Raw genomic sequence first — 18,427 nt, 5'->3', positions numbered from 1 at the left:
ATTTGTTAAAATTCTACCTCCAGGTATATAAATGAATATTAAATGTTGTGATGCAAAAATCTAAAGTACATTTGAGCTTAACTTTAACTTGCCGCAAAAAAGTTCATTTCAATCCACTTTTTTTTTTTCCATTTTTAGATTTTTTCCTATCAAAATGTCATTAGTTTTGGCTCCTATGGTCCTGCAAATCTTGCAGCTCTGAGGTCTAAAAAGCTGAAAAACTTAAAGCTAAATCTGAGATAATCTTTCAAATTTGTGCAAATCTAATAAACATCGATTATCTGATTATCGTGGAGTCTGATGCCGTCTGTCACGTCTGAGGAGTCCTGATTGAATTTTCCAGGGGTGTTTAAAGCGGGAATGTAGGTCAGGCTTCCAACTTTGACTCCCAGAATTCAATGCAAGTACACATTTCTTCCCGTTTGTGAGAACTGGAGATGGCAAAAAGTAAAAAAAAAAAAAAAAGAAAGACTGATGATGGAAAATTGATTGTTCTGTGTGAACTAAAGTGGGACATAAAGTGGGCTACAGAAGAACAAGGCCACCCAGTGAACGTTCATTCCCCAAATTGGCCACAATCGGCTCGGTTAAAAGTGGATCGCCTCAATGATTACCTTCCTTCTTGTTGATAATGAGCAGCCTTGGGCATGGCAAAGAAAAGTAACAGCCCCCCCCCCTCCTCACACAAGTGTCTCTGGCTTCAAAGCTGCAGTTTGACCCGATGGAGGCAAACACGACGCCTGCCAAGTCTTCACAACTCCAGTCCAGAAGTCTGGCTTGGGGATGAGAAGTCGGCGTGACGGCGATGCGTGCTGACCTCGGCGGTTTCAAGAAAATACATCCCCGAAGCTGAAGAGGGTGATGTGGAATACTCCAAAATACAGTAACTGAACACAAAACTGATTTAATGAAAGAATGTTAACACCAGTCGACACTATGTCTTTATTTATGAGACTGAAATGACTTTTTAAGGTTCAAAACTGCTGATTTTTACCGATTTAATCAGGACGTCTATCGTTCCCAGTGAAGATCGGCGTTAAAAGGTTAAAAAAAAAAGATTGTTTGGACTTACATGTTACAACACGAATAAAATGTAGGAATTGTTGGTTCATTTAACGTAATTTCTTGATCTTTTTTCAGCTTTTCACTTAGCAAGATGTGGTAACTGTACTACAAGTAGTAGTGAGGCCGAATACTTGAAGCTTGCTTTTTATGAACAGATATATTGTGAACTTAAAAGTTTAGTCTCAAGTAGTAATTAATACTCCCTATAGTTGCTATACTTATACTCAAGTATTGTTAATAAAAAGAAAGTACTTTTAAACAAAAACGGTTTGAATTGAAATTTAAGGGGAAAAAATCCATGAAAAAATGAACTTTAATTGTTTTGTTTTGTTTCAACTTTGATTGACCCTTTGCCATAAAGTAGTACACTTAAAGCGTATTTTAGTAAGTGTACTTGAGTAGAAGTAAAGCACGTCTGCTATAGGCGTGTAGTGCAGAAAGTATATTAACTGAATACTCCCTCAGACTAAATAAAATTGAAACATTTTAAGTTTATAGATAGTATATTATAAGAGAACTTCCATTATACTGCCTCACTTTTACTTCAAGCATATTTGCTGTACACGGTTCCTGAATTTCAACCATTAAATTGTGAGGCAAACAGATTCAACCCAGCATTCCTTCAGAAAGAAATATGATTCTGAAAAAATAACCCCCACAGACTGTTGTTATTGACCTTCTGGGTTTGTGAAGACAAACAGATCCGTTTGAAAGACAAATGACTGTCAAATCAGATTTCAAACAATCAAAGGACAATATTGAATCAAATTTCGTAACGATTTCAGATTTTTTCTCTTGATGCTTGGAACGTCTGATTTATTTTCCCGCAGCAGTGGAAACTGGCCTACACTGAAAAGTTCAACAAACTGCTTTTATATAAGAAAAGTCTTACTTTAGTGGATTATATATTGTTCATTTCAACTGACCTCCCTTTTTTTTTTCCATCTTATGCGCTTTTGATTTTTGGTTAAAGCTAATGCCTAGCTTTGATTATGTCTAGATTTTCTTTTTTACTTAATGCTATGTCTTCAATGAAGGAAAATCTATGTTTGAATACAAGAAATCATTTAAGGGACATCAGAAAACAACTGAAACATAAAAAAACTGGTTTAAAAGTGTAAAATTCTACATGAAAAATGAGAAATCTATTTAAAAATTTACAGGCGGTTTCATATTATCCCTTTGAAATGACTAAAAGCAGCTTTTAACCCTTGTGCTATCCTAGGCACTTTACCATTGGGAGTGGGGTCATCTTGACCCACTAGACAGTGCTCTGAACCTTTTTTCTTCAATGATTTGTGATCTTCACTGGTGTCCATGGATTACATGAAATCTTTCCACCTTTATCCACCTTTGTCATGGTAGGGAGAACACGTCGATGTAAGGGTGGGGTCATCTAAGATAACACAAGGGTTAAAATGGCGTGAGCTACTATGTAAAAAAACAAAAACAAAGAACAAATCCCATCATGCTTAGTTGTACAAGGTAAATAAAATAAGTACAGTATTTGGCTCTACAGGACTGTTTTCAATGCAAACGCGGTACCCTGGAAAAACATTGGTTTTAAATACAGATAGATGTTACTTTCAGCCACTAGGTGGCAGCAGAGCCACTAGGTCCATTGGAAACTCACTATCGCTTCAAAAAAATGTGACATTAAGGCTTCATCATAAAAACTAAGACTCTAAATCAAAAAACGTTTAAAACAATAAATTTAGACTTTTTGGAGAAAGTGTGACTTATTTTTGCAGAAATCCCATCAATAAGTCCTTTTTTATTGAGGTTTATTTTGCAAGTTTACTGTCAGCATGTTCTGTGAAAACAGTTTAAAGTGCCTTTATCGAGCAAAATCCACTTTTCGGAGCTTTTAAGTGTACTGTTTGGCTGCTTCATGTAAAGCTGCAGCTTCCTGTTTGCCCGTCTGCTGAACCATCTTGAAGAAGATGCCGTCTGGATCCTGCAGCAGCACCAAGGGTTCTGCAAAGGCCCGGATCCGACCGGCATCCAGAACCTGCAACAGACACCAGCATCCAACTGACTAATAAAGTGTTTTTTTTAGAGCCTCTGTCTCTTATTTGTCTCAATAAACATCTTTGTAATAAATATTTTATTTCTGCTCAAATGAACCAATAAAAGTATGAAATAAAGGTTGAAACATCTTCACTGATGAACCTTTTCCTGCTTTTCTGGATCAGAGAAGCAGGAAGGAAAAACTGATGAAGATCTTTAGAATTTCAATCTAAAGTTTGGTGAAGAGGAGGATGTTGATCTAATGATTGTCTTCATCAGACCTTCATCTTCATGCTGCTGTTCAGCCACTAAACTGACTGGTGGATGATGTTCATGTCTGAATTTCCACCCTACATCTGAACAGAGTGGCTCAGTGGAAACACGTCTGACCACTAAAGTGGAAGTGTGAGGGTTCAAATCCCACCAAGGATATTTGTTGATAAACTGAGCAGTTATTTCAGAGTGTAGATCATCTTCATCTTAAATCAGAGATGAGCTGCAGCTCTGAATCAGACAAAGTAGTTCAGTGGTAATGCCTAGAACTCATAGACACAAGGTTGAGGGTTCAAATCCCTGGTAGTGTCTTTGTAAATCAAAGGTTTTTTCAGAGTGTAGAACATCTTCACTTCAAAAGAGAGACGAACAGCAGATCTGCTGCAGACAGAACAGCTCAGTGGTAATGACTTGATCCTTGGAGCAAAACACTGAGGGTTCAATTCCCACTGAACATCTTTCTAAATACAATAACATTTTTTTCAGAGTCTTGAACGTCTTCACCTCATAAGAACGAAAAGCTGCTGTTCTGCTGCAGACATGATGGCTCAGTGGAAAAACATCAGACCATCAAAGCAAAAGGTTAAGGGTTCAAATCCCATAGATTCTCATCTTGTCTAATAGTTTTTCTACAATGTAGAACCTCTTCACCTCAAAAGAATGACGAGTTGATGTTCTAGTCTAGGAAGTATAGCACAGTGGTAGAGAAAAGGGTATTAAAGTGGGAGGGTGCAGGGTTTAATTCCCAGTTTGTGACAGAGGCAGTAACTTACCTCTGTCAGATAGAAGATAAATAAGTCAGTGTAGTTTGTAAAGGAAATGGGAGAAAGCAGCAGCAGAAGATAGGAAAGGTTGTAGGATAGAGAAGAGAAGCACAGATGGAGAGGAACAGGAGGAGAGGCTGGTCACAGAAAAGAAATATGAAAGACCAAAAGGAAAATGTGGCCAGCCTCTCAGGGAGAAAGAATTGGGTAGGCTATCCATCTAAATGAACTATGTAACTTTTGATAATTTAATAGGTTTGATTAGGGTATAAAGGGGACTAGTTATTTTTAGAAGAAAAACTATTCCTATTTCCCTTCTCATTTTCATACTTCATCTCTTTCCACATCTCTGCTATCCTTGCTCCCGTTGGAGACTGGCCACATTTCTTTTAACCTCTTCTTTACCTCCTTTTTGTGGCCAATCTCCACCCACCTGCCACTGACCTTCCTCCCTGACCTCTACACCTGTCTACACTCTTGCTTCAGCTAACTACACTAATGTTCCTATCATACATTATTCCTATTTCATTATCTTTAATCTATCTGACAGAGGTAAGTTACTGCCTCTGTCTCAAGTTGGGATTTGAACCTGCACTCATCTTATTGTTAATAACCTGCTCTCTACCACTGTGCTATTCTACCTAGACTAGAGCAACAACCTGTTGTTCTTTTGAGGTGAAGACGTTCCACATTGTGGAAAAAACTATTAGTTTATTTACTAAGATACATAGCAGGATTTGAACCCTCAACCTTTTGCTTTGATGGTCAGATGTTTTTCCACTGAGCCATCATGTCTGCATCAGAACAGCAGCTCGTTGTTCTAATGAGGTGAAGACGTTCCAGACTCTGCAAAAACTCTAAACTGTTTTCTACAAATGTATTTGGAGGGTATTGAACCCTCACTCATCTGCTAGTGAGATCAAGTCATTACCAGTGAGCTGTTCTGCTTGTGTCAGATCAGCAGCTCATCTCTCATTTAAGGTGAAGACGTTCTTCACTCTGAAGAAAACTACAAACACTCTAAGTGGGATTTGAACCCTCAACCTTGTGTCCATGAGTTCAAGTCATTTCCACTGAACTGCTTTGGAGCTGCAGCTCATCTCTGATTTAACAGGAAGATGATCTACACTCTGAAATAACTGTTTAATTCTACGATACCTTGTAGGATTTGAACTGTTATTTAGAGGTCAGACATTCCACCACAGAGCCGCCCTGTCTGCATCAGATCAGCAGACCATCGTTCTAATGAGGTGAAGATGTTCCACACACTAATTTATTTGGTAAAAAGCTTAACGGGATTTGAACCCTCACATTTGTCCTTCAGGGAGGGACGTGCTACCACTGAGCCACTCTGCCTGCATCACAGCAGCAGATCGACTCCTATTTCTAGAAAATGAGAGAAACAAAATCTAAACAGAAACTTTCAGTAGAAGATAGAAGTCTGTGATCCATCAGTGACATCAGCAGCTGAATGGAGGAATGAACGACTCCAGACTGAGAGGTTGTGGGTTCAAGTCCACATAATAACATGTCATTGTGCTTCCCTTAGAGGGAGGGGCTAAATGTGAGGAAGACATCTGGTATCATGGAGGCATTTCATCTGTTATGCAGACATAAGATCAACTCTTCTGAGGAAAATGTCATTGAAATCCTCCTTTAGTTCAGTTTTGAATGAGAGAAATTCCTCATTTTTATTTGTGTCTCATTGAAATCTGCAGTTTTGTAGAAACTTTAGAACCAAACTGGCTAAATGAGATTGAATGGATGCAGTCATGGAGCTGTGAGGAACACTACTGCTGTTCTGGGATGCTTGGTTGTGGGTTTCAATCCTTTCACTGACACTGTGTGCTTGAATTCCAAAAAGTGTGTCTGAGTTCACTCACTGTTTAGTGCCATAAAAGGGGAGGAGCTCCAATCTACTAGAGCCCTGGAAATTTCCCATAAGTCTCTGCCAAAAACCCTACTGCTCACTAGATTGGCAGATATAGACAACAACATTCTGCGTTCTCACTTCAACTACTGGGTGACATCATGATTTTGATCAGAACTGCTTTTAGTTTCTGATCCTCCAAGAATCCATCACTGTGAGTCTCAGCTGTGGAACGGCCTGGAAGAAAACCTTCTACCTTTAAGTCATTCTAGCTCTTCGTCTTCTGGCGCAGGTCGTGAAGGTGAGTCATAGCCGTGATGACGCCGTTTGAGCCGAGCAGAAACCAGAACTGTGTCCGGCCCTGGTTCTTCACACGACCTGAACCTCAGCCGGACGTCCATCAGCGAGGAGGAGGAGGGAGGCACCATGGTTGCCATGTTGGATCGAAGAGATTCCAGACCTGGAAAGGGGCCGACTGTAGGAGTAGCTGCTGGAAGGTCACCAGGCTCAGAAAGAGATCGCCTCTCGGTTTTCCCATAATGCCTCGCTCAGGTGCTCACCAGCTCATCTGCAGTTGGAGGTGAAGGTCAAACATCTGCAACATGAAACGCTCTTTACTTCTTACAAGAAGCAAACCACACCAGAGGTTTCTTCATTTAATCCAAATAATTCCATGAAAGCGCCAGATCACGCATAACGTTACACCAATGGCCAACAGATCAAAGAGTTGTGATATAATCTGTGACCAACAAAGCAAATGAAAGCTTTCTGCAGGTTAAAAAGGAGGAACGTAACTAACTGCAACGGTGAGAGAACACATAGAAGACAAAGTTCATCTTTGGATCAGTGAGACCTTCTTCAGACAAAACCAATGTCAGCCAAGATCTGAACTAGGCCCTTCCCACCCCCCAGGGTGCTCCAGGCCCACGACCGCACTAGACCTACACAGGTGTCCAGATGGCACGTCACCCCCTGGAAGTCCTGAGCTCCCACCCGACTGGGGAGGCAAACACAGGCGACGGTGAGCCTGAGGATCAGGCTCCAGTTGCTGAGCAACTAGGAAAAATACCCGGGTTGGTGCCCTGGTATGCCCAAAAAAAAGGGACCCTGCCAGCTCCTAGGGGGATCCAGTCCACCCAGCTCAGATGTTAAGGACTCCCTCACAAAGAGCTGCAAGGTCAGGGGTGCCTTTGCACCACCAATGGTGCCTTTGCAGGAGACAGGGAACAACATGGCCCTCCCCCTCTTGGAATGGGCCAATACAGACTCCTCCATTCTTTAACAGTGGAATCTGAACGATGGACAACTTGTTGTGTGGGAGGAGACAACATGCAATAAAACCAGCTGGGATTTGACCCAGGACCTTCTCCATTAGATGTTAAGCGTGCTAACCACTACACCACCGTGTCAGCTATATGAACAGGTCTAGAATCTGCCTTTGTGACTTTCAACATATCTGATTCTAACTAACAGACAATAAAGCCTTCAAGCTCAGAAAACTGGAATATTGCTGAAAAAGTCGATGTTGCAAACTTCTGGCAACCCTTCAACGGTCTCTGAGGGGACATCAGTGGATGATGTCATCACAGGGAAGACCGCCGTCTGCTGGTGTTCCTGCTGCACCTGATCATCCAGCAACACTTCCTGATGAGCCACAAAAATGCAGATATATTGGTCCCATTCAGTGTTAAAAACTGTATTTTATTTTGAAGGGCAGAAGTAATAGAGATCACAAAAGTAAAAGTACAGGTAAACGTGTAAAATATGTCATCTTTATGGTTCAGATGACTGAAGCTGGCCTTTTCTTTTTTAAGCTTTTCAAATAAAACCTTTTTTGAAATAAATATAACATTTCAACAAAGTGACAGAACTTTGTTTTTAAATACTTTCTCTAAATGTAACGATATTTTATTTTAAAAAATTATGACGATCTTGTTTTTTTAAATCATTAAGACCTTAAAAGCTTTTACTTCTTTCGCTGTGACTTGTAATAAAGAACTTAGAAAAATTCTTTATTATTCCACAATGGGCAGTAAATTCAGCAAACTACTCTATGACTATTTTAAAATTGTTCCAATGTGTCCAAATACAAGCCCATATCACTACCCCTCCACCACCATGCTTGGCAGTTTTCATTAACTGAAAATTGTAAAGCATTGTGGGTTAAAAGGTGTTTATGTCCCTCATAGGTTTGTTCATGAAGCGTTTCACAAACAAAACGTGGATATTAAAAAAAAAAAAAGTCAACAAAAACACAAACCCATAAAAGTCCTGGAGGTTATTAAATTAAATACAAGTTACTATTTGATAAAAATATAAACCAAATGATTGAATAGAAATTCACACAACCTCGCAGTATTTAGTGTCAAATATTTAAAATTCCAAACACAAATTTCACAGCTTATCACACAAACTAAAAGGAAAACAAATCTAATTGATTTTGAAAGGGTCTCAACCAGGAAGTGACCAGCTTCTATTTACTGATCAAACCAGAGATTAAAAATGCATTATAAATCAGAACAATAAAGGTAAAAAGACTATTTAAAAATGTTTAAGATGTTCCTGAGTGAATGAATGAATCTGATAAAAACAAAACTTTCAAAATGACATGTCTTTAAAAGATTTACGACAACAAAAAAAGGTTATTTAAATGAAAACAAAAGTTTAAAGCAAAATGAATCTAAAGAAAGTGGATTGTATTTTTGTTTTGTTTTTAGCATGCACAGTTCACACACGACCATATTTTATTAAAACCAAACTGTTCTTCCATACAAAAAAAGCGTGGGAGTGGCTTCCAACACATCAGTTTACACATTTACACATCAAACCCACCGGATCCGTCAAGCACGACTTCAAGAGCATGAAGTAAATGTTTCAAGTTCATGTTTTCCTAACTTGTAAAGCAAAGAAAAACGCTTCCAATGTTTGTTTTAATAGAAGAAGCTACAGAGACGTTCACTAAATATCTGTCACAACACACAGAGGAAAGGTCGGGTATGGAGGGGTCACAGTCAAACAAAGGACCAAAGAAGAGTTACACACGTTTTTATGTTTCAAGGGTTAGAGATGAGGTCAAATACTTAAAAAACTTTTTTTTTTTAAACTGCAGGTAGATCAGTTACCTGGAATGTCAGCTGCGCTTATGAGGACGAAGACTTTTCACACAGCTGCTTCAGCTTGTAGCTTCAGAAAATAGATGCGCTAAGAGCCGCTGCAGGTTTTCGTTTCACAGGTTTCTTGAAAGCTTAAGTAGTGTTTCCTGAATATTTGAACAGTTTCGTAACATCCTCCGTATTTCAGTTCTGACATTTTTTCAAAATAAGAGTCAGTTGAAAGAAAGAAAGAACAAAAAAACCATCACAAGCGGTAGTCCGTCCCTTTAAAGTCACATTTTTTTAGCAAAATTATAACAACCGTTTCTGTCAAACAGTCATTTTAAAAACAAACGCCACCTTCCGAAGACTCAAGGTCGCATTTTTGTTTCAGTAGATGCGACTTCTGGACTTGGTGGGTTGTTGTAGAGCAAAAGAAGGAGGGGCTTCTGGCGGAGTGGAGCAAAGTCCCAACGGCGGGAACCGTTAGTATCTGCGGCGTTTGCTGTTGGGGCCGTCAAAGAGACCTGCCGCGGGGCCGCCCCTCCCGAATCCAGTGGACGGTCCGACCTGAGAGCTCAGAGGCTGCTGGTGCTGCTTTGGAGACTCCACCTCCGGCCGGCCGGCGGCCGCTCCGCCCTGTGGGTACCGGTCACTCCTCTGAGGTTCGAGCGGGAGAGATGGTTTGTGGGTAAAGGATAAAAGGGGTTTTGGAAAGCAGCGGATCGTCGCAAGATCAAGAACATTTGGGTTCCGGTTTGGTTCCGGGTGTCGCCGTCCCAGAGCAAACGAGAAAGAGGTGAACCACCGAGACAAAGGGAGAGAAGGGAACAGGACCGTTAGTCACCGTCACCGCCAGCGACCTCCAACCATTTCCTGAAGAGCCCTTTCAAATCCTCCCAGATACATTACCATGGGTCCGTTCTCTGACATCAGCGGCGTCCCCATATTTGCCGTCCCCTCCGCGCCAACGGCGGCTCCCCTTCCACTCATGCCCATCATCGGACCCTGGTTACCAGCGGGCCCCGAGGAGGCGGGGTTATAGCCATCTACACGCAGGACAACGCAAGGTCACTCAGCAGCTAGACGCTGCGTTCACCACGTTCATTAAAGACCCACTGAGGATTTTTCTGACGATGGAGGACAAAGACTTCTGAGTTTTCCTTTATTCAAATCGTTGAGAATCAGGAGCAGAGGAAAAAATGCAGTTTGAAACGGATCATATTTCTGGAAGATACGCCGGGCGGGGCCACTTAGCCATCCGCACCGAGTTCTCGTTCAAGGGGAAGGGGGGGGAAGGCTAAAAAACCCCCAGCATAATTGTAATTAAAAGACCACCTTTGAAATAAATGGATGTACTTTACGTCATTCTCTGACAGATCAACAATGGATCCCAGTGAGAATTTGACAGGATCGGAAAATTCAAAGAAGAAACTGATGGACAGGTTTTATTTTTTAAATCTTCCTAAGAGGCTTTTAGAATTTTTTTTATATCTGGAGTAACAACTGTACAGTTAAGATAAAAAAAAAAAGGGCTTGAACCAAAATGTCTAAATAGATGAAATATTCTTCCATCTTTTAACATAAACTAAGAAAAGCAATAGTTATTACAGAGTGGAAAAAAGTGGATTTTAGCAGAATAAACATAAATAAGGCTCAGAAGTAGACAGAAATTTTATCTTTTGATTCATTTCCACCTTTTATACTCAACATTCATTCCAATATTTATATACATATAAATAAATAAATTTAAACAACAGATCTATGCATCCATGAAGGCTGCTTAATTTGTAAGAAAAGAAATCAAATGTATATACGACATTTGCTGTGAAATAGCTTTGTCCTAAAAATACCCAGATTTTAGTCAAGTTTCCTCTTCGTGTTATTTAAATGGCGTATATACTTATATTTAAAAATAAATACACTTAAGAAAAAATTAAGAAAGTAGCCTTAAGTTTAAATGGAAAGGAAAGAGGGGGAAGAAGATGGAGAAAAAGAAAAGATTGCACATCACCTTCAAGGAAACAAACGGGCTAAAGTTCTGGCCCGGCACATTCAAAGGCTCCACATCATGCAAAATCATTGGGATGAGCTTTTAAGTGTAAAATAATGTTCATTCCTCACAAAAAGAACCCCCAAATGGATATATTGATCCATTCATGAATGCTCTCTGAGCACCAGCCCCTCCCAATCCACAAAAACCAGCGGGTTGTCTTATTGTGACATCACAAAGTGAGGGACCGCCCCTTCCAGGAAGAGTCTGCGCTGCCAGCTCCGCCCCCAGGCTAACACACACGCCCACTTTCTCCATGGAGCTAGCGGTTCACCTAATCACTCATGTTTTTAAGCACATCCATCTTTGCAAAAGTTTGTTAGACACATGGATGACGTCATGAAATGGGCGGCACCCACACGGAGCGAAAGGCGGAGCCTCAGAGATCAAGTCATCTTACTTCTGGGTTGGAAAAGAACTCAGGGCAATAACTAATATTTACAACCAAAAAAAGGGTTTTTTATTGTACCAAAGTTAAAATATTATACGTAAGGGTTAATAGCCGTCGAGGTCTGCATTATCAGAAATCAACACACGCCGTGGAAGCCTGAACAGTCCTCTGCGTCGGACGGTTGCTTCTGCAAAGTGCGATAATTCTGATGATGCACACTTCGTAGGCCATGGTCACTTAAAAAAATAAATATTCAGCCAGTTTTTAAGTACTCTACTCTTGTAACTTTTTCGGTTTGGATCGCTTTTTTCGCAAAAGGCGGACTATTTGATGTAGCACGTTGTCATGTTACCGTTACATGACGCCCCTTAGCCGCTGCGGACCTGGAGTGCAGCGGCAAAGGAAAGCGATATATATATGCTGGTCGTCATGATGGGCTGAATAAAGCATCAGTTCAGAGAGAAAGTTCCCCTCTTACCGCTTGTTTTTGTCCAGATGATGAAGCTCAAGTAGCCGGCGCAGTGATACAGACATTTAAGCTATGTGACCGGAACTTCTTTTTTAAGGTGTGCGGTTATCACTGTGGTATAGCACTTATCCCAGCAGCCAATCAGAATCGAGAATTCACCCAGACCCTGGTATAAATGGATATGGTTTACTCTGAAAGGCTTAAGACTATCATGACATGCATAGAACAGAACAGCTATAACTCTAAACTGTAGCCACATCCATCAATCATGGAGCTGATTTACGACAAGGTCATGTCTTCCTGCTCTAACATTTAGTGAACTCCTACAGTCTGATCCAGATGCTTCCTTTAGAAAAGGGAGAAAACTCTTCCATGTTCAAAACTGTACGAGCAAAGTTTATTGAGAAAAAGAGAAGAAACCAAATGAAACCAAATCCTGGCATCTTCAGGGGACATTAGAAGGAAGCAGCTTTGCTGCCATCTTGTGGTGGGATTTGGTAATGCAGCGAAAATCACGGGATTTAAGATGCTCAAGAAATGACAGTTCAATCAGATTTTAGACGAGGGAAAAAAAACGATTTGAGGTCATTTAAAGGAAAACATTGAGGATCAAAGATGTAAAACAAATACAGTGAACTATACTACTAAATACACGTTTGTCAATAAGATGATGTGCAATCCTGGGTGATCGTTTTAATATCCAAAAGAGGTTTTTAAGCCCGAATGAGTTATGTATGACTTAGTCCCCGCCCCCCCACATCCATCAACTGACATGAATAAAAACCTGAAAAACAAAAACTGAAGTTGGACACCTTTCACTGATTAGGTTAAAAAGGAACAAAAAGTTTCATTTCAAAACGCCTATAAATTCGTCCTAAATATTTCCTGTTATTCTCTGTCTTCATTGATCGCTTTACACTACAAAAGACGTACCCCCCCCACACACACACACACACAAATAAAGATTTCCCTTTAGAATGACAGCCGTACCTCCTATATTAACAGCTCCACGAGGGCCCAGCTCCCCCACTCTCATTTCCTGTTCCCTCTGGAAGAAAAACAGCTTTTCACCGCTAAAGACAAACCAGCAGTCAGCTTTCATAGAACAGATTTTCATCAGGGAGGGGTTAATGATAAAACACAAGAGAACTGCGGTCAATGTGGGAAACCTGCAAACACACCAGGTTCTGCCGTTTCCTGCTTAAAAAAAAACCATAAAAAAATCCAGAGACTGTAGAAATGAGAGGAGATGTAGATGAGCAGCTTTGAACAAAATAATTAACAATAACTCTGAAATGTGTATATTTTGTTCATGAAAATGGACTAAATTTATGGGATTATTGAGACACAAGAACAAATGAATATAATTAAAAAAAATAACTGAACAAAAAGATAAACTATTGAGAATATTAACTAAAATATTAACGAACATAAATTGTAATTAAAATGAGACCAAATCCAATTTTAAAATGTTTTACAGACAGTTCACCTCACACACATTGCACAAAAGAATAAGAAACTAAATAAATAAATAAACTCAAATCTTTTAAATCCCAATAGAGCTTATAACTCTGACATCTATGATATGTCATTTCTGCTGACACAGTTTGAACATAATGTCCTTGAACGCATCAGCAACTCAAAAAAATAGACTTCCTGAACTGAATTAAAGTGAATTCAAAACCTGATTCCTTTTTAGTTTCAACTTAAATATATTCTTATTTTTGTTTTTTATTTTTCTGGGTAAAACCTTAAGTTGATGGGGTTTTTTTTTGTTGTTTTGACTTTTTTTTCCTTCAACAAATTACCTTTTCCGTTTTCTGTATCCTCCAATATTGGTTGTAAGGAAAAATCCACAAATTGGACATCAGCAAAAAGTCTGATATTTATTAAATTAAAAAAAAAAACATTTTAAAAACCAATTCTCCTGAAGGAAGAAGAAGCAGAGAAACCTCATTTGGTTTTGGTCGATACCAATAAATGTAGTCTGAATCTTGACAGCAACAGACACAAAACCGCTTTACAGACAGTTTGTGTGTTTTTGGTCGGAAGTGTGCGTGTGTGTGTGTTTGTGTGTGTGTGTGTGTGCGTGTGCGTGCGTGTGTGTGTTTGTGTGTGCTTCAAGCAGTTCTGAGGGTTTATATCACAGTACAGATCCAGAACTGTCCCTTTATTCAAGTTTGTTGTACTGGATGTTAATCTGTTCATGAACATGCAAATATACTTTTATTTTTTTAAATCAAAAGAAGAAGAAATCCATTTAACAACAAACAAATTTGTAATTTATTTTTATTTAAATAAAAAAGAACAGATTTGTTCGGTCATGGAGAAATGTAATATTTTTAGGAATCACAGCTGTTCAAAAGAGTCGTTCAGTTTAGAAAAGTGCAGCCAGAAAATGTTTCGTCTTCAGAACAATCATGGATTATTTAATCGTCTATGAAGCAATTAGGGTGTAATTAATTATCAATATATATTATAATTAAATTATAATTGAAAAAGAAGAACATTTATATTTCTTTGCACAATCAGAAGGTTAAGAAAATGTTTAATATTAATTCTTAAGTCTTTAGTCGTGATAATGAGAGCTGGATGTAAAGAACGACAGTTGAGCTTAAAGAAATGGAAAACCAAAACAGTAAAAAAAAGTTGATAAAATGAAGAAAATGTTGGCAGTTTTTCCTGATACAGAAAGCAGAGATCAAAGCCTTTTCTGGATAAACAGCTACAGTTTTCACTCATACTCACGTTTTCTATGTAGTTTGGCTTAAAGACGTCCTGCTCCCTGTGCTTCATCATCTCCTCCTCTCTCCTCCTCCTCTCCTCCTCATGCCTAAAGGAGGAAAAAGTTTCAGTGTAGACAACTTTGGATTGAAATCCCCGTCTGTACGCTCAGAAGCAGCAAAAGCCGAACCTCATCTCGATCTGTTTCCTTCTCTGCAGCTCCTGGTTCCGGAGCTCCTCCAGCCTCCTCAGCTCCTCCTGACGCCTCATCAGATCTGAAGTGGGAAACGACGGTTCAAATCAGGGTGAGGGTCTGCGCTGGTGACCGTTTCCTGATCGAAGTCGGACATGAGGCCTACCCTGTCGCATCAACATGAGCTGGTGTTCATGCCTGGCTGATTCCAGCTCCGCCTCCAGCTTCTCTTTGGCCTCCTTGATGTTTCTGTCCACCTGCTCCCTTTGCTGCTTCTCCATCTCGTCCAGAGCTTTCCAGCGGGACGAGTACTCAAACTCGAAGGTGCCGGGCTGGGCGAAGCGCGGCGGCTGCTCTCGCTCCCTGAAAGAGAAGCGTCAAAGTGTTCACTGCTTCTTTACTGCTTCTTTTACGCCTAAATGTGGGTAAAACGTAGCTGCCAGACTCACTTGTGGTACTTTGGAGTTTTCTGCAGTAGTTTTTCCGGCAGCCCGTCTTCATCATCCAAGTGCTCCAGAGGCTCGACGATGACGGGACACGGAGTTCTGCAAACAGAAGGACCGGGTGGGTGGGTCAGGAGACGTCGGGTTGAAAAGAAAAGCAGAATTTCTTTACGCACGTGGTCAGCAGCAGAGCTCCCTCGCTGCAGCGCTCCAGAGCCTTCCGAGCCACCACCTTGTTCCCAAATTCCACAATCCCTTTCCCGGTGGGACGACCGCGATCGTCCGTCACTACGATGGCTCGCTCGACTGGACCGAACTGGGAAAAGGCCTGCAGAGAGACGACATTTCTGTCAGCGCTGTACGGAGGGGTTATTTCATCGAGAATCCGTTTGGGGAAATCCCATCACTCCACCTGCTCCAGCAGTTCATTGGTCACCGTCGGCAGCAGATTGCGGACGGTGAGCGCCGCACCGTGAGTCGCGAAGCGGATCTTCAGCTGTCGATTATTTAAAACTGTGCCGTCCAACTCAGCTTTAGCGATCTCTGCTAGCGTGCGGGTTTCCTAGAAAACAAGTCACCTAGCATCAAGGGCCCGCAATCATTTGAGAAACAAAGGGCCACAATGTTTCCTGTTAGCACAAAAGAGTTAATTCATAAAAACACTGATGATTTCTGATTCAATTTAAATACATTTTAATCTATATAATCACATTTCTATTGTTTTTATTAAAAAAGAAAGTCATCACAAAATTAGATTTGCAATTTTCCTTAAAAGCTTATTAAAAAATGTATCAGTTTTCTTGTAAAAAGAAAAACAAATGTATAAAAAAAAAAACATTTGAATTTTATGATGTTGAATCAATCCTAAATAGCTTATTTTTTAATGTTCAATATGCACTTTTGTGCTAAAACGTGCGAAAATACGGATATATTAGCTACTCACCCCTTTGTGGAATCAATAAAGTTTTATTCTATTGAATTAGCATCACATTTTGACAGTACTTGTTTTTTTGTGGCAACTTTATGTCAAAGACAAAACATTTTCGTGCGTGTTAATATTAAAAATGGAAATATAGAGATATGACCATAAGGACTGCAGAAATTAGATGCAACTTTATGTCAAAACAAGCCTTAAAATGTGCCGAAAATTGTTTCGCTCTGTTCCACCGAAGTGCGCCTGCGCCTTAATGGTGCGTTCATGGACATCATTCTTTGCTAAAGCTGCTTATAGCAAAATAAACGTCATTTCGGTGTAAAATTAAGTTCTTTTTTCTACTTATAAGTCTGCGTACCAGACGGATGAAGCCAAAGCCTCGCTCTCTGTTGATGAACATCTCGCCAATGTTTCCATATTTTGCAAACATGTTTTTGAAGTCCTCTTCCGAAATATCCTGCGGCAGGCTGCCCACAAAGAGGCGCGAGCGCTGGGTGAAACTCTTCTCCCCCGGCTTCCTGAAGCTCGAGATGTCAAAAGTCATTTCTGAATGGCTTTTGCCGCTCCCCTCCGCATCCGCTGCTTCTGCCGGCTCTTCCGCGGGGGAGTGTTGAGGCGGCGGGGCTGGACTGTGTTTGCTTGCCGGCCTCTGCTGCTCCGCCACCGGGGAGTCTGTCCCGCGTCTCGCCGACTGCGGAGAATTCATGGCGAACACGCGCCCTTGTGACATGTTCCGGTTTGCCATGGTTCTCCGTTTAAAGAAGCGTAAATTCCACTTACTCCGCGGAAAATGCTGGAACAGCAACCGCTTAGACGCACCGCTTCTCTACCCCCTCTTCCGAAATTCAAAGATGGCGAGGAGTGCGCGCGCAGGTGCAGTCAGTTCTTCAATTAACAGCAGATTTGTAACGCAAAGCTGAGCTGCTGCCCCCTACAGGTGGCTAAAGGTACTTTAATACTTATTTCCTTGCAGAACACTGATGTTTATTTTTCTGGCGACTAGGCAGATAGATTACAAAGATTATGAAATACTACACATAAGCAATTTTAGTTTTACAGGGGTTTAATGTCTACGGCAGTTAAACAATTAATTAATTCACTTTATTTCAGACTCAGATAAATGAAGACAGACAGAACGTACAAAAAAAAGTTTAAAAAAAAAACAACTACAATATACAACCATTTAAACAGAGTATAATCTCCAGTGCTTCCTCAAGGCGGAGGTGTAGCGGCATGAGCTTCTTCAGGGATCAGTCAGAGACATTGTAAGTGTCTCTGACAATCAACACGCCCAAATATTATTCCTCAATTCTTCTGAAATATTTGTTTAACTATTATTTTATGATATTATCCTTAATTTACATCAAGTTTTTCGTGCACTGGTTTAAAAGTAAGGGTTTAAATTAACCTCTCACCTATGAAGAGTGTCAATTCCAAACACCTTTTAAAAAAATAAAAAAGTAAATTCCAGCAGCAATGCCTGAACAGTAGCTTCTGTAACCGGACAAGCCCCCGACTGAACGAAAGCAGTGTGCGTTCAAGCAACCACTTTCAATGAAAAGTCTATGTAAAACGCGCGTCCAAAACTCTTGCATTCACACGTAGCTTTGACAGGTTTCTGTACATGTTTTCGTACAAAAATGGGGTCCATTGAACGAGCATTGAAAGTTAAACCAGGCCAAACTCTCACCAACCAGGGACTCGAATTTGGTGGCGACGGATGGATGGCATCATTTTTTATTCACGGAAGTGCCAGCCGTTTGAGAACTGACCATGGAGGAGAAATTAACATCTGCGATTTGTGCTTAGAGGGGATTGTGTGACACCAAGTCTTTCGAATATCGGAATAGAGCTGTGAAAGAAAACGCCTGGAGCAAGATTAGCACAGGCGTTTAGCGCCTTCTTGAACGCGCCTCAAATGCCCGACTTTCCAGTTGCATTTGTCTCCCTCTTTTGCAGTCATTCCTCTGCAAAGTCACCTCATTGTGTGAAACAGTTTTCCAGGGGAAACCCCCTTTTCCCTGCCTCCAGATATAACGGCGCATCTTTGCACACATGCTGCTGACATTCCACCGTTTGACGGGGCCCTGGTGGGCCTCTGTCTGCTTCTCTGCCTCTCCAGCGAGAGATCACATGTCGAGTCGGG

At 40.6% G+C, this 18,427-nt stretch overlaps 1 protein-coding gene across 3 annotated transcripts; it reads right to left on the bottom strand.

Moving 5' to 3' along the window:
• Positions 1 to 2,874: 2,874 nt before the first annotated feature.
• On the bottom strand, positions 2,875 to 17,157 carry pspc1 (paraspeckle component 1). 3 transcript variants are annotated; one of them, XM_004066570.4, is made up of 10 exons: positions 16,640 to 17,157; positions 15,760 to 15,909; positions 15,524 to 15,675; positions 15,354 to 15,449; positions 15,071 to 15,267; positions 14,902 to 14,986; positions 14,736 to 14,820; positions 12,978 to 13,035; positions 9,987 to 10,123; positions 7,658 to 9,734 (listed from the first exon to the last, which is right to left on the bottom strand). In XM_004066570.4, the coding sequence occupies exons 1-10, from the start codon at positions 17,024 to 17,026 to the stop codon at positions 9,561 to 9,563; spliced, it is 1,521 nt and encodes a 506-aa protein (XP_004066618.1). In that variant the 5' UTR covers positions 17,027 to 17,157; the 3' UTR covers positions 7,658 to 9,560. The 3 variants fall into 3 exon arrangements, 1 of the variants encoding a protein (XP_004066618.1); XR_013647991.1 differs by lacking the exons at positions 7,658 to 9,734; positions 9,987 to 10,123; positions 12,978 to 13,035 and adding exons at positions 2,875 to 3,076; positions 6,239 to 6,577 and having other exon boundaries at positions 16,640 to 17,156; XR_013647992.1 differs by lacking the exons at positions 7,658 to 9,734; positions 9,987 to 10,123; positions 12,978 to 13,035 and adding exons at positions 2,875 to 3,076; positions 6,239 to 6,550 and having other exon boundaries at positions 16,640 to 17,156.
• Positions 17,158 to 18,427: the final 1,270 nt, after the last annotated feature.

The sequence above is a fragment of the Oryzias latipes genome, chromosome 2, assembly GCF_053564925.1.
Source record: "Oryzias latipes strain Hd-rR chromosome 2, Olatipes_Hd-rR_3.1".
In the NCBI taxonomy this organism is placed as follows: domain Eukaryota; kingdom Metazoa; phylum Chordata; class Actinopteri; order Beloniformes; family Adrianichthyidae; genus Oryzias; species Oryzias latipes.
This window is presented reverse-complemented; position numbering and strand designations above follow the sequence as displayed.

What these genes read in the sequence shown, in the direction of transcription:
- pspc1 (XM_004066570.4), bottom strand. Translation starts at nt 17,026, where the DNA reads ATGGCAAACCGGAACATGTCACAAGGGCGCGTGTTCGCCATGAATTCT. An exon ending in GCTCATGTTGATGCGACAGG is followed by an intron (nt 14,987 to 15,070) that starts GTAGGCCTCATG and finishes TTCCCACTTCAG; the next exon opens with ATCTGATGAGGCGTCAGGAG. An exon ending in AGGAAACAGATCGAGATGAG is followed by an intron (nt 14,821 to 14,901) that starts GTTCGGCTTTTG and finishes TTCCTCCTTTAG; the next exon opens with GCATGAGGAGGAGAGGAGGA.